At 52.0% G+C, this 13,690-nt stretch overlaps 1 protein-coding gene across 1 annotated transcript in view; it reads right to left on the bottom strand.

Annotated features, from left to right (window-relative positions):
* Positions 1-13,690, bottom strand: part of ADCY3 (adenylate cyclase 3) — an 81,704-nt gene that overhangs the window by 2,200 nt on the left and 65,814 nt on the right. The window contains exons 9-19 of the mRNA XM_043469222.1: positions 12,129-12,257; positions 10,358-10,500; positions 10,081-10,242; positions 8,703-8,790; positions 7,763-7,879; positions 5,263-5,522; positions 4,928-4,993; positions 3,408-3,489; positions 2,313-2,471; positions 1,671-1,817; positions 987-1,106 (exon numbers count right to left, since the gene is read on the bottom strand). Of these exons, the coding sequence (XP_043325157.1) occupies positions 987-1,106; positions 1,671-1,817; positions 2,313-2,471; positions 3,408-3,489; positions 4,928-4,993; positions 5,263-5,522; positions 7,763-7,879; positions 8,703-8,790; positions 10,081-10,242; positions 10,358-10,500; positions 12,129-12,257 (1,473 nt within the window). The remainder of the gene's footprint in view (positions 1-986; positions 1,107-1,670; positions 1,818-2,312; positions 2,472-3,407; positions 3,490-4,927; positions 4,994-5,262; positions 5,523-7,762; positions 7,880-8,702; positions 8,791-10,080; positions 10,243-10,357; positions 10,501-12,128; positions 12,258-13,690) is intronic.

The raw sequence follows: 13,690 nt of genomic DNA, 5'->3' as shown, positions 1-13,690 counted from the left end.
CTTTGGCCACCTGATGCAAAGAACTGACTCACTGGAAAAGACCCTGATGCTGGGAAAGATTGCAGGTGGGAGAAGGGGATGACAGAGGATGAGATGGTTGGATGGCATCACCGACTCAATGGACATGAGTTTGAGTAAGCTCCAGGAGTTGGTGATGGACAGGGAGGCCTGGCGTGCTGCAGTCATGGGGTCTCAAAGAGTAGGACACAACTGAGTGAACTGAACTGAAGATGTGGAAACAAATGTCCAATGACAGATGAATGAATAAAGATGTGGCACATGTATACAGTGAAATACTGCTCAGCCATGAAGAAAGAAAATGCCATTTACAGCAACATGAATGGACCTAGAGGTTATCACACTAGGTCCAAAAGACAAATACCATATATCACTTTTATGTGGAATCTAAAATATTACACAAGTGAACTTATCTGTGAGACAGAAGCAGACTCAGAGAACAGACTTGTTGCTAAGTAGGGTGGGGGAGGGCTGGTTAGGAGTTTGGGATTAGCAGATGCAAACTATTATACAGAGACTGGATAAACAACAAGGTCCTACTGTATAGCACAGGGAACTATTCAATATCCTGTAATAAACCATAATGGAAAAGAAAATGAAGAATGTGAATATATAACAATCATTTTGCTGTATGGCAGAAATGAACACAAGACTGTAAATCAACTCTATATATTTCAACAAACCAGAGAGCATGGCCACAATTACACAAACCATCTTGTGCCCAGCCTAAGCTGTGGAACAGTAGTGCAGGAGGAGGGTCATGTGTGTTCCCCTCTCTGCTCATTAAATTCAGTAAACCTGTGTTTATATTTGTACCGCATGGTGCTAGTTGGTGTGTGTCTTAGGGGACGCCTTCACACAACAACAGTACTTAATGGCAGCTATTTTTATTAGACCGTTTCCCACCAATGACGTGTGGGCTACCTCTCTCTTGCCCCATCCACCTCTAGCTACTGCTGGTTAGCTACCTTGTTGGAGCTGGTAAAGCCATTGGTGTTGACATCTGGGGTGACTCCTGAAGCTGCCATGTAGGTGCTACCAATGGTCTTGATCTTGGTGATGACCCGGAACTTGGGATTGTCCAGAAGCTGAGGCCAGTGTTAAGAGAGAATTATCAGCAGTCAAGGGAGATGAATGAGCCAACTAAATGACAGATCTGCCCATTTTTTTTTTTTTTTACAACAAACCCATGAAACATCTAAGAGATGTTTTCCTATGAAAGCTTCATTTAGCCAACATCTGCCATGTTATCCTGGGCCAATGTCCTGATTTTCTGAGCCTCAGTTTCTACCACATTAACACAGGGATAAAAGGGCCAGTCTTGAAGTGTTGAGCATGTATGTAAAAGCATTTCTCCTGGTACACAAGTTATTAATACCTGATAAGTGTTTGCTGAATCTGAATTTGAGGATAAGAGGAACCTGAGGGGCCTCAGAATCTTGTTTTGGCCAGACCTCATCCTATGAGCTTATAGGTGATTTCCCAGGCTCCCACCTGGGGCCCAACATTTCCAGACAACTGCAGAAGGCCATGCATTTTGAGGAGGAGTTTTTATGGGAAAACAGCAGCCAAAGTAACTCCCAAACTGCTTGGGCTGCAATCTGGAAGGGCTGGCTTTGTGGCAGGGTGCGGGGGCCAGGATAGTCACTCACAGAGTCGAAATCTGAGATGATCTCATTGAGGAAGCGCAGACATTCAATGCCGCCATTATTGATGCTCTCCTCTGTGTAGAAGTCAGCAAAATTGGGCAGGGAGGCAAACATAACTCCAATCTCATCATAAGACTGGCTGTACAGTTCCTAAAGAGAGGCAGGGCCAAAACACTCAAAGACAGTCAAAGTGAATGATATGCTACAGAAATGAATGTCCTTCATACCCATGACATGTGCACTCAGCTTTTTGGACACACGTCTCCCAGACTATCCTGACTGAATTATTAGAAAGTAGCTCATTGCAACTTTGGAAACCAAAAAAGAGCTTTGCTAGTTCCTGCCAACAGCCCCAGCTCTAGGAAAGAGGGCAGTGGCAAGCTGGAAAGTGAGGCATGAGAACCACTCAGACAATCACAGTCGACAGAAAGGTGGGCTCCGCCAAGGCCTCATCTTCTGAAATGAGCCTCACAGAAATTATGGCTTGTGGAAACAATGTCTACAGTGGTGCTTTTCACCAAGAGATTCGCTTCTAATACTGTGGTGCTGTGTAGGTCCAGCCCTACCTGGGTCCCCAGCCCATGTCACGAGAGGGCAGAAAGCCAGAAGACAGCCCCATGGCTCCAGTATGGGGCCACGCCTCACCTCATCTCTCTTCTTGGACCCCAGGAAATGGCGTGCCACGTGCTCAGGCAGCATGTTGGTGACCAAGGCTTCATTCCAGCGTCGCATCTCATAGACACGTTCCTTCTGGTCATGGACCTCAATCTTCCACAAGAACAGTGTCCGTGCCAGCTTTTCCACCTATGGACAGACACAGGCGAGGTGTGTGCCCTAAGCTGGCCATTTGAGGGAGTTCTCGGGTTGCCCAGTGGTTAGGACCAGGTGCTTTCACTGCTGTGAGCCTTGGTTCAGTCCCTGGTTGGGGAACTAAGATCCCATAAAGTGCATCCAAAAAAAAAAAAAAGTTGCAAAATGGGAACTTGAGAGGTTCCAACATGGAAAAACTGAAAGGAAGATGGAGATGGCTGGATAGCTGGGGAAATGAGCCCCAGAAAGACTCATCTCATCAAAAAAGGCCACACCCTACAGCTGGGGTGAGGATCCCAGCTTCTGGTCACAGGAGAATGTGAGGAGGCCTCCTGGGACCCCATTTTAGCTACAGATCAGCCTTGTTGGTGGTGGCAGCAGTGGGGATCTCTTAGCACAGAGAAGAGAAGTCCCCATTTCCAGCAGGCTCCAGTCGCCAACAAGTGGCTGGAGGTGGCTGCAGTTCTCTTGACAAGCCACTGGGTGGCTCCTGAGCTAATATGAAAGTAAGTCCCTTGTGTGGGTACTTCCCCTCCCTCTTCCTCTTTTTCCTTTTAACCAAACAAAAATTTCACCAGCTTCTTTCCCTTTCTGGCTCTGTAGTCAGTGTGTTAGTGACCCCCAGAGCCAGGATGAGTGGAGATCCATGAGCCCCTGGCCTAGGAAATAAGAGATTTTATCCAGGCTTTGTGCCTCACCCCCAGGCTTCCATCAGCAGGTCAGAGCAAGAGGTAAGAACTGTTTTTCTGGTATTAATACTCGTGAGGAAGAGACCAGAAAATGGCAGAGGTGGTGGCCTGACCAGGGTCACATGCCATGTGGGGTAAGGAAAACGGCATTCCCCAGGAGCTTGGGTTCTTAGATCCAGGGGCTGCTTCTCAGGAGGCCCTGAGAAGTCCGCGCGGAAGGGGCAAGTGTGCAGGCACTCACATGGCGGGAGAAGTAGTAAAAGCTCAGCATCATGACGAAGATCATCACTGTCATCGAGTACTTAGACGGCACCAGGGGCAGCCTGTGGGGCCCAGAGAATTCAGTTAAAAGTGCGCCATGCTGCCCTCTGCTGACAAGGGAGTTTTTATCCCCTCTAACGTGGGTATGCTGTTTCCTATCACCCCAGAAACCTTTCTTAGCAGCTTAAGCACCTTCATATAAAGTCCAGATGCCCACTGGGCAGTAAAAATTTCTGAAATCACTGGGTTTTTGTCTTAACTGCCAGCCAACTCCTGGCCAGTCCTGGCTGCACTTGGAATCCACGTCAGGCCTTCAAAGCTGCTCCCTAGATGTTTATTAAACACCAGATCACCTGAGTGATCACAGCAGTAGCTGCAACCATGTAGGAATCTGGAGAAGGGAGAGACTAACATCTCGGTGATGGGATGAGGGCACAGTTGCACCATGCTTTTCTATAACTGTCAGCCATATTTTTGTGTGGAGCTGAGTTGGTATTATATGCATATACCACAATGTACATATCCACTTAGTCTTAATTTCATTGGGGTTCTCCTTTGTTTTGGATGTTTGTACATGTGTGGCTATTATGAACAGTGCAACTATGGACATTCTAGTACATACATCTGGGGACAAATAACATGTACATTAATTTCTCTAACGTGGATACATAGCAGTGGAGTTACTGAGTCATAGGTCTATTTTCACCTTTACTAATTAACTCCAAATTGTTTTCTTAAACGGTTGTACCATTTATACTTCCACCAGGGATGTATGGGTTACCATAATCCATGATGTTATCAGACTTCTTAATTTTTGCCAAACTGGTTGGTGTGTGACAGTCTTTCCTGGTGGTCTTAATTTGTATGACCCTGATTACTTGAATGCCCTTAATCTATTAGTGCCTATTTAGACTTCCTTTGTGAAAGGCCTATTCAAGTCTTCTATCTATCTTCTGTTAGGTAATCTTTTTTCTTTTCTTTTTTTTTTTTTAACCTACTTAAAAGTCTAGTCAAGTCACTACATTGTAACATTCTAAAACTTCAAAGCTAAGACGGGATCTTGAAGAATTCTACTGATAACCTCTTCAAGAGATGACACAGACTCAGGAAAACTGGCCTGCTGAGGCCCCACAGAGAACTAATGTGGTGGGGAAAGAATCCAGGTGTTCTAGTATGAATGCCACAGGGCTCCTTCCTCCTCAGGCTTCTGAGGTCTGTTCCGCAGCTGTCATCCATGAGGCTGCTCCTTTTCTCTCCACCTCTCCAGCCTGCTCTCTATTCCACCCTCTAGACCGCTCTGCATTCCCTTCACCTCAGGAAAGGCCAGCGTGGCCAGATAAGCACTAAAGTCTGCTCCAGCCTCCCACAGAAACATGCTGACTTTTCGAGCTTGAACATCCCATACAGTGTGCCTCTGGAAGGATGAGACCCTGTTGTATTTTGTCTCCTGAAGAAAGGGACCGGAAACGCAGGGCAGGACAGGAAAGTAGACACCCTTACCTGTCAGTGCCATTGAGCCCCGAGCTGGAAAACACCTGCATCTTCTCTAAGGCCACCATCGGAAAGCTGTCGGGACAGATAACAGCACATACTTGGACCCAGCCAAACACTGAGGTGACCTGGGCCTTTCAGTCCTCAAAAAGGGACAGGATCTGTCCTGGGATCACAGCCAACCAGGCTGTGAGAAGCCACAAACCCTGATTCCCATACAAGCCTTTGATGAGCCCTAGAGACAGATGGCCAGCTCACTGCAGGCCCGTGACCTTGAATCAGGGACTGGGGAGGCGGGTGGGAGGAAGGAGACCATGCGGATCTCCAAACAGGCTTCATCTTACTCGTGTTGCTGGAAGCGTTTGCGGTCGTAGTCGTCAAAGATGGGGCACCAGGCGTAGATGTTGATGACAGCCACGGCACCCGCAATGAGCAGCATGAGTGTGAGCTTGACCATGTGGCTGACCTGCACCAGCATGATGGTGGCGATGAGGGACAGCACGGCCACATAGTTGTAATACTTGGGGTTCTCCACGCAGCCATCTTCCACCTGCATCTCTGCGGTGCCGTTGGTGGGTCCTGTGTAGTACTGGAGACAGCTGAGCTGGAGGCCAGGCCCATGAGTGGATGGGGAGAGCATGGGATGCAAGGGGACAACAGACACTGGTAAGAAAAGGCTGGGCCGTGGCAGCTGCCACGTCCATGGCTCCCTCAGAAACCCCGAGCAAGAAGGGAAAGTTTACCAGGGGACAGTAATGCGCAAGTCAGTAATTCCTGCTAAGAGCTTTCCCATCATCTCTGATGATGATCATGGAAATTCTCTTGTGTATTCTGAGTACTGTTACCATCATGTAAGGGGCCTCCCAGGTGGCTCTAGTGGTAACCTGCCTGCCAATGCAGGTTAGACATGAGAGATGTGGGTTCGATTCAGGAAGATCCCCTGGAGAAGGGAAGGGCAATCCACTCCAGCATTCTTGCCTGGAGAATCCCATGGACAAGAGGAGCCTGGAGGGCTATAGTCCATGGGGTCGTACAGAGTCAGAGACGACTGAAGCGACCTAGTACAAACCACACACACGATCATATAAAACAGACAGGCCACCCTTGGCCAAAGGAGCAAAATTAGCAGGTGGTAAAGCCAGACTAGGAATCTGGGGTTTAGGTTTTAAGCCCAAGATGCTCTTGCCCACATTGCACTATTGCCCCAGAGGAGTTCTGGGTCAGCCAGTCAGCCCCCTCGCAGTTCACTGTGAGGGCAGCCAGTCCCCGCTCAGAATCCTTTCTGGAGTCTGGTTGCCAGTCCCGCTGCTGGGCAATGTGGTCAATGGAAAGTGCATCCATAGACCGAATCAGACCTACTTTTCTTCACTTTCACCCCCTGGCCATTATCTGGCTTTGGGAAAGCCCTCAGCATGTGACTCTAGCATGGGGAAAGTCTTACACTTAGCCAGATTTTCACCCCTCCCCTGGTGATAGGACCTCCTGCTGTCCTGCAAGTGTCCACAACCCTGCTAGATAGCGGTCCCCAGACCCAGACATCAGGTTCCAGGGGTTTCTGACACGCAGGAGACCTGGGCCTTCTCGTCCCTGCACTGTGGGCACCAGCTACCTGTGGGCACGTCAGGGCTCTGAACCTCATTCCTGTTGAACTTGGATCGAATGGCCTAGGGCTTCTCACCTATATGCTGCTGAATAAGTCTCCATGCTGAGTTTTCTCCTGTGCTTCAGTGTTAAAGAGAACAACGCAAATAATGTTTTATTTTCAAAGTAGGACTCTTAAACTAAGAGGGTGCACCTAATGCTACCAACACTGGAGGGAGCTGTGAGGCCTGACAAGAGAACACCAGTGACAGCTCTAAGCGCCTAGTGCTCAGTAACTGGCTGGTGGCTTCCCACAGCTGTCCCTCTGCCCCTTCACGGAACCTGCAGGAACTGGGGAGAGCAGATCTCATGTGAGCTCAGTGGCTCAGTCATGTCCAACTCTTTGCGACCCAATGGACTGTAGCCCACAAGGCTCGTCTGTCCATGGAGATTCTCCAGGCAAGAACACTGGAGTGGACTGCCATGGCCTCCTCCAGGGGATCTTCCCAGTCCAGGGATCGAACCCAGGTCTCCCGCATTGCAGGCAGATTCTTTACCATCTGAGCCACCAGGGAAGCCCCAACAGAGGAGTAAATCTGCCACCAGCCTCCTGGGCTCAGTGAGGCAGCCGCCTCCAGTGACCCACCTCTGGAAGGTCTGGCCTCGCTCAGATGGATGAAGGCCCAACAGGAGCACTCCTCTCGGGGAGCAGGTTTATCTCCCTTGTCCTGCTGGATGCCTGACACTAGCCTCACTAGGGGACACTTAAGACACGCAGAAAGCTTAGAGTACTGGGGTCCCTGAGCAGTGAGACACAGAGAAAGAAAACAAAGGATAGGGTTTAGAACTGCTTCCGTTCACTGTGTTACTAACTGGCTGTGTGACCTAAAACAACTGACTTAACCTCTCTGAGCATCATTTTTTCACACGAAACTACAGATGATACTGACCTCTTGGGATTATTATACGGATTAAATGAATCAACCTACATAAAGCCCCCAGCACAGGTCCTGGAGCTGGGCTCCTGAATTCGGGAAGAGCAAGGAGCTGGGGCAGGGAGAGAGGCAGTCTGGGAGGTACCCTGGGGAGATGACCCCGCTGGTCAGAATGATCAGTTAGGAACCCAAGTGCCACTCAAACCTGTGTCTAGCGGCCAGCGTGGATAGCTGGGGAGACAGGGTGGGCTGGCAACTGCTCAGGCAGGTCAATTCAGAACCCTCCTCTGAGAGCGGGCGTCCCTTCAGCAGGACAGCGGGGACTCACCATGTCCACCACGTTTGCCATGACCAGAATGAAGATGGCCAGCATGGCCCAGGTGTTCCTGGCCCAGCGTGTCCGGTCGATCCAAGTAGAGAAGGCCACGAGCTTCTTAGGAAAGGCCTACAAGCATGGAATTTCAAGGGCCTTGAGCCTTGACAGCTTTCTCCTCTGTAAACATGGCTGCTAACCACTCTGCTTGCTCCCACACTCCCCGGGAACCTGGGAAGCAGTGCTGTGCGTGTGCATCAACCAAAAGCCGACCGTGGCAGAACTGAGGAGGCACGTGGGTCCCAGCTCAGCCTGCCGGTGCTGCTGGAGGTGTGGGTGACGCACCGTGACCCAGATATCAGAGCCCTTCCCACAGCCACTCGGGGATCAGCCCGGAGCCTGTGGGTGGCCCTCCAGCAGCGGTCCACTCCTGCCCTCTGGGCGGTGAAGCCAGGTCAGGGGAGTTTTCAGGGCTGGCTGACTTTGCCTGGCTCCTCCTGCCTTCCCTGGGTCAGTGTACCTAAAACCCCCAAGTTTCTTGTGAGTTACCTGCCAGATTAAATTTCCTAAAATGCTGCTTTTCCCTTGTCATTCTGATCAAAACCTCTGCCTGGCACCCACTGCTTATAGGAGAAAGTCTTAATCCCTTGTGTCTGGCTTTGGGTCCTTTGCAATTGGAGCCAGTTCACCTTCCAGCCAGGCCTCTTCTGCTTTTCCACACAGGTTCCCATTTATCTTGATACAGGCTCTCTCACCCTTGCGTGCTCAAGGGCCTGGACCAAAGAGGATGCAGAGCCAATAGTGAAGGAGTCTGTCATAAATGAATGGATGGGTGCCTGAACCATCGCGACAGGAGTCATCTACCTGTCAGGACCTGACAGCTCCATCAGCACCCACGCTCACCAGGAGTGATACTTCCAGACAGCTCTGAGCCAGGAGGAGATGTGCTTCTTACCCGCGGAAAGATGGCAGCCAGCGAGCAGATCGTCAGGATCAGGAGCAGAGCCTCCCCAACCACAAAGGTCACATAGTTCGTCATGAGCCTGTAAGAGAGAGAACACGATGAGGAAGGGCCCGGGGCGGGGGGCGGGGGAAGGCACGGGGTGGGCAGGGGGCTTAGTGAGCTGGGTCAGGGGCCAGGAGAACAGAGGAAGGGAGACAGAGGGCAGACCCTCTAAGTGAGGCCAAGCCTGTACCCTAAAAGTTCCATGTGATTTCCCCTCCACGCAGCTGCATGCAGGGTCTGGGGAGAACGCAACCCTCCCCAGCTGTAACTGTTCTTTAGAGACATTTCCCAAAGAAGGGCAGACTTACAGATGCCCTGGGTAGAGCCCAGTAAAATCTGGGAAGGGATTCTTAGGAACAAGCCTTCTGCCATGTCACTATGATGGAAGGAGAGAGCATGGAACAGAGCAGCTTACGGCCAAGGGCTGCTGAACTGACAGTGTTCACTGCATCCCTAGACCTTAACCCTAGGTGCAAAGTAGACAGTAAATATTTGTGGAGTAAATGAATGAATTTGGTCCTCACAACAATTCTGAGTTAGCCAGATATTATTATCTTCAGATCATTAGCATCCTGATCTTTCACTTTACAAGTGAGCAAACGGATGCTCCAGGAGCCCTTAGTGATGTGCCCAAATAGAACAAATAGGAGATAAGCCACACCCAGAACCTAGGACTATGTGACAAGTCCAAGGCTCTTTTAAGTTCCCCAAACTGTAATCAGAACAGGGCTCCACACCTCTCCCGGTGGGGAATCCCTGAACTGGAGCGAACTGCTGATCAGCTATAGGGAGAAAGCAAGGGAGTGGGCAGTCATCCTTCGGTTCAGACTTCAGCAAGGATTGGGGCAAGGATTCCCCAACACCCTGCCTCGCCCTGGAGGACCTCTCATAGCTGTGAGAGGAGACAAGTCTACAACCAGAGCCTGAAATCTGTCTTTACTAAGATGAGCCAAGAAAGGGAGCCAGTGGGCCATGGTGATTGAGGTTGAAGAGCATCTCCAGCCCGTCTCCTTGTCCCAGCACCACTCAGGCCCACCCAGCCAGATGTCCATCCCCTGGACCCCTCCCTTCCTCAGCTTTCTCAGCTCTGATGTGAGCTCCGCTTTGACGCTAGTTCTATCCCAGGACCCAGGGGCAGAGAGAAGGAAGGGGGTGCAGGGCGCAGTCCCAGCATTCCCTGGGCTGCTCTGGGGGTGAGGCGTGAGGAACCGAGCCTGAGGCCCTGAGTCAGGCTCCACCTGAGACCCTCTCCCCTCTGGCCTCCAGCCTAGGTAGCTCGTCCCCTTCCGCCCTGCCGACTGTCGGGCCTGCCCTGCCCGCCCCTCACCAGGGGTCAATGAGGATCTCCACCGCGGCCGTGCAGAGCAGGACGACGCAGGAGCAACTGAAGGCAGCCCCGCTCTGCTTCTCCTTCTCCACCGAGTAGCGGGTTTCCATCTCGGGGTCCATGAACCGCATGGACAGGAGGAAGGTGTTTCTCTTCTTCACTCTGCAGTGCAAACAAGCCCCATGAGACACATTTAAGAAGACTAAACTTCCTGGGCCGCATGCCAGGGCCGCTCAAGGCTAAGACCAAGGGGCCGGGTGTCCACGGGGCCGCTTACACCTGGGCAGACTCCCGCTCCAGCAGCGCCTCGTTGAGCAGCTGGTTGAGCTCATGCTCGTCCTCAGAGGCGTCCACCACGCGATCAGCCAGGTCCTGAAGGCGCAGCCTCCGGCGAGGGTTGGGGAACGAGGGGTTGTCGGCCTGCAAGGCAGGGCAGCTGAGTTGGGGGGCAGGTGGGGTGGAGCGGGAAGAGATTGGGGAGACACACAGTGGTGTCGGGGGAAAGGAGAACAGAAGGGATCACAGAGCACCGCCCCGTGGCTCTCAAAACCATCTCCTGGGGAAAGTCTTCCCAGTGGTCTCACGTGGCTCCATCCTGCTTGGGTCTGAACCCAAAGCCGCAGGCCTTCCGGCTTTCCCTGAACTCTCCCAGGCCCCATGCCCCTAACAGGAGCTCTGCAGTGACCACCCACTAATGGTAGTGTGGGGAGCAGCCACCGGGCTCCTGAGCAGGAGACCTGGAGTCACAGATTGCTGGCAGTGTGGTGCCAGCACCTTTTGCTATGAGGACAGCGGTGTCACACACCCGTATGCATCGGCATTCTCAGGGATGTAAAAGACCCCCAGCCCTCGGGCTAAAGGGAGCTCCTAAAAGAGCTCAGATCTGGCTCATCTGAGGGGAGGAAGATCTGAGGGGGAAAGCAATGCAGAGAAACCAACAATCTTACTGCTTGTGGGATGGTGGGGCTGGGGTGCCCCCTACCATTTTTATTCCTGGTCACAAAGGAAAAGCATCAGCTCCAGACCAGGACTACACGGCCGTCAGTCCAAACAACTGGGACTGGGCTCGTTGGGGCTATCTAGATGGGTCCAAGAGTCTATCCGGAAGCCAGAACCAAGATGCCCCGGGCTGGAGCTCAGGCATGCCTCGGGTGGAGCCTGACCCCTATAATCCACACTCCTCCAGCCCCAATTTCTTCTCTGTAACACAACACAGATGCTCTTTTCCAGCACCAGGAACCTCCGTCCCTGAAGCATATCTGAGAGCAGTGCGACACTGGCTAATCGTGAGGACAGAAGAAATCACAGGCTGCTAATTAAGCCTCTGTGTCCTTCTTGTTAGTGAATTACACTGCATTGGTATTCCACTTTCTATCAAGAAAATCACAACAAGGAAGAGTTACTGAGCATTGTGGTGCTCAAGAAAACCCAGTTTTTCTTCAGCCCTGTCCACCCTCTTGTCCTCCAGCACCTGATCTACAGGCACAGGGCAGTAGAGACCGGCGGTGCGGCTGACCAGCTCACGGCAGCCTCTGCAGGGCCGAGACCCGTCTCAGCACTTGCCTCTGTCAGTGGATGTACTGAGGAAGCTCTTCAGTAATGGACGGATCCTGGACACTCTCCCAAAGTGGACCCTGATCTCAGGGGGACAGCGTGTTAATTCCTTTGGAAACCCTCCATCTGAGCACAGGACTTGCAGGGTTTGGACCTAGCTTGAGAGGTGGGCACAGCCCTGAAGGCCCACTTCCAAAACAGTCCAATCCTGGAGCAGTGTCCGCTGGTGTCCTCACTGCCCTCAGACCCACAGGGTTAGGGACATCAGAGCTGGACCAGGCCGTGGCAGTGGGCACGTCTTCTGACCTTAGCCACCCGATCCCCAGTAACTGAAGAGGGGCCAGTGAGACCAGGTTGCGGGGGTGACCTGCCCCAGGTTACGCAGTTCCAAGGATGGAGCCCAGCTAGGGGCCAGGCCAGCCCTTCAGCTCAGAACTCTTCACCTTCTGCCTCCCCATCTCCGCCCACATCCCGGGGCTCAGTCCCACCCATACCTGGGCATCTTGCTCCTCCGGCTCCTCAGATATAGAGCCGCTGGTGTGAATGCTCCCGTTGGACTCCTTGGTCTCAATGAGGGCAGGGGAGCTGGGCTTTGAGGAAGGCGGTGCTCCGTTCAGCAGGGCCTGCAGCAGAAGGGAGGGGTCGTCAGGGGCCCCCAGGCACTGCCAGCCGCCCACTCTGGTCTACTCTCTGGTTTGGAATCTCCCCACCAGAGTTCAGAGGCCTCATAGCCTGAGAAATCTCACTATTCGTTTCCTCCTCCAGAACATCCATTTTAGAATGCTGTAATTTTCTAGTATTAAATTTCTAGTAATACAATTTCTAGTATTAAAATTTTTCCAAGCAGAGAAAGATCCTATTGTTCTAATTCTTATTTCTAAGTAACTGAGGGATATAGAGCTTCACAGGGATCATTTTTGGGGTAGAGAGCCCTGTCAAACACCTTCCAAACATCTGAATAAATTCCATAAACCAGTTTCCCCAGGGATTAGTACTTTTCCTTGACAGAATAAGTGAGATCCTCTACATAGGAACACAGTCCACTCATTCATTTACTGAGTATTTATTGAGTAGCTACTGTGTGACAGGAACTGTTGTAACTTCTGGGGACACAGACACAATGTCCTGACGCGGGAGCCCACCTTCTAGTGCGGACAGGCAGACAGCGGTGAAACAAAGAATAAATGATTACAGGAGGTCTGAGAGCAGGGCCTGGAGAGGCAGGGGAGGCAAGGGACGCAGCGGTTCCCGGGGAGGTGACTGTAAACGGAGGCTGGGGAGGAGTCACTGTGAGGATAACATTCCCGTAAACACGTGAAGGAGCACATTATGCAGCTCTCAGACAGGTTTTGGGGAAAAGGAAGCCTGGAGTGGACGTGCACCCGGAGTGGGTGTGCAGCCAGAGTGGGCATGCACCCGCAGGGTCTCAGCAGCAGCCAGGAGACGGGCACTGCCCCAGCCGAGCAAGTGAGTGAAAGGGGTCGGGCGGTGAGGACCTGCAGAATGGGGTTCCTGACCTCAGGGGACTTTGGCTCTTCCTCCGAGTGAGACGGGGACCAAAGGAAGATGCTGAGCTGGGGGGTGGTGACATGATTCACCCAACATCCCTGCAGGATCACTCTGGCAGCTGTGAGCAGAGAGAGGGCAGCGGGGCAAGGGCAGGAGCAGGGCGACAAGATGGGGGACCACCGTGCTGACACAAGCATGAGACGACAATGGTGCAGAGGGGACATGTCTGCCAGGGGTGAGAAGAGGGGGCCTAGAGGTACATCGTGCAAGATCATGTGGATTGTAGACGGGGCAAGGATGTCTTCAAAGGTTTGGGGCTGAGCAGTTAAAAGAATGGAGTTGCCACTGATTGAGATTGGGAAGACCAAGGAAGAGTGGGTTCTAGGGTGGAGAGAGGCTTGGGAGCTCGGCTTTGGACCAGTGGGCTTCCCAGGTGGCGCAATGATGAAAAAAACCTGCCTGTCAATGCAGGAGACACAAGAGATGCAGGTTCAATCCCTGGGTTGGGAAGATCTCCTGGGGGAGGAAATGGCTACCCACTCCAATA

This window comes from Cervus canadensis, chromosome 5, assembly GCF_019320065.1.
Source record: "Cervus canadensis isolate Bull #8, Minnesota chromosome 5, ASM1932006v1, whole genome shotgun sequence".
In the NCBI taxonomy this organism is placed as follows: domain Eukaryota; kingdom Metazoa; phylum Chordata; class Mammalia; order Artiodactyla; family Cervidae; genus Cervus; species Cervus canadensis.
This window is presented reverse-complemented; position numbering and strand designations above follow the sequence as displayed.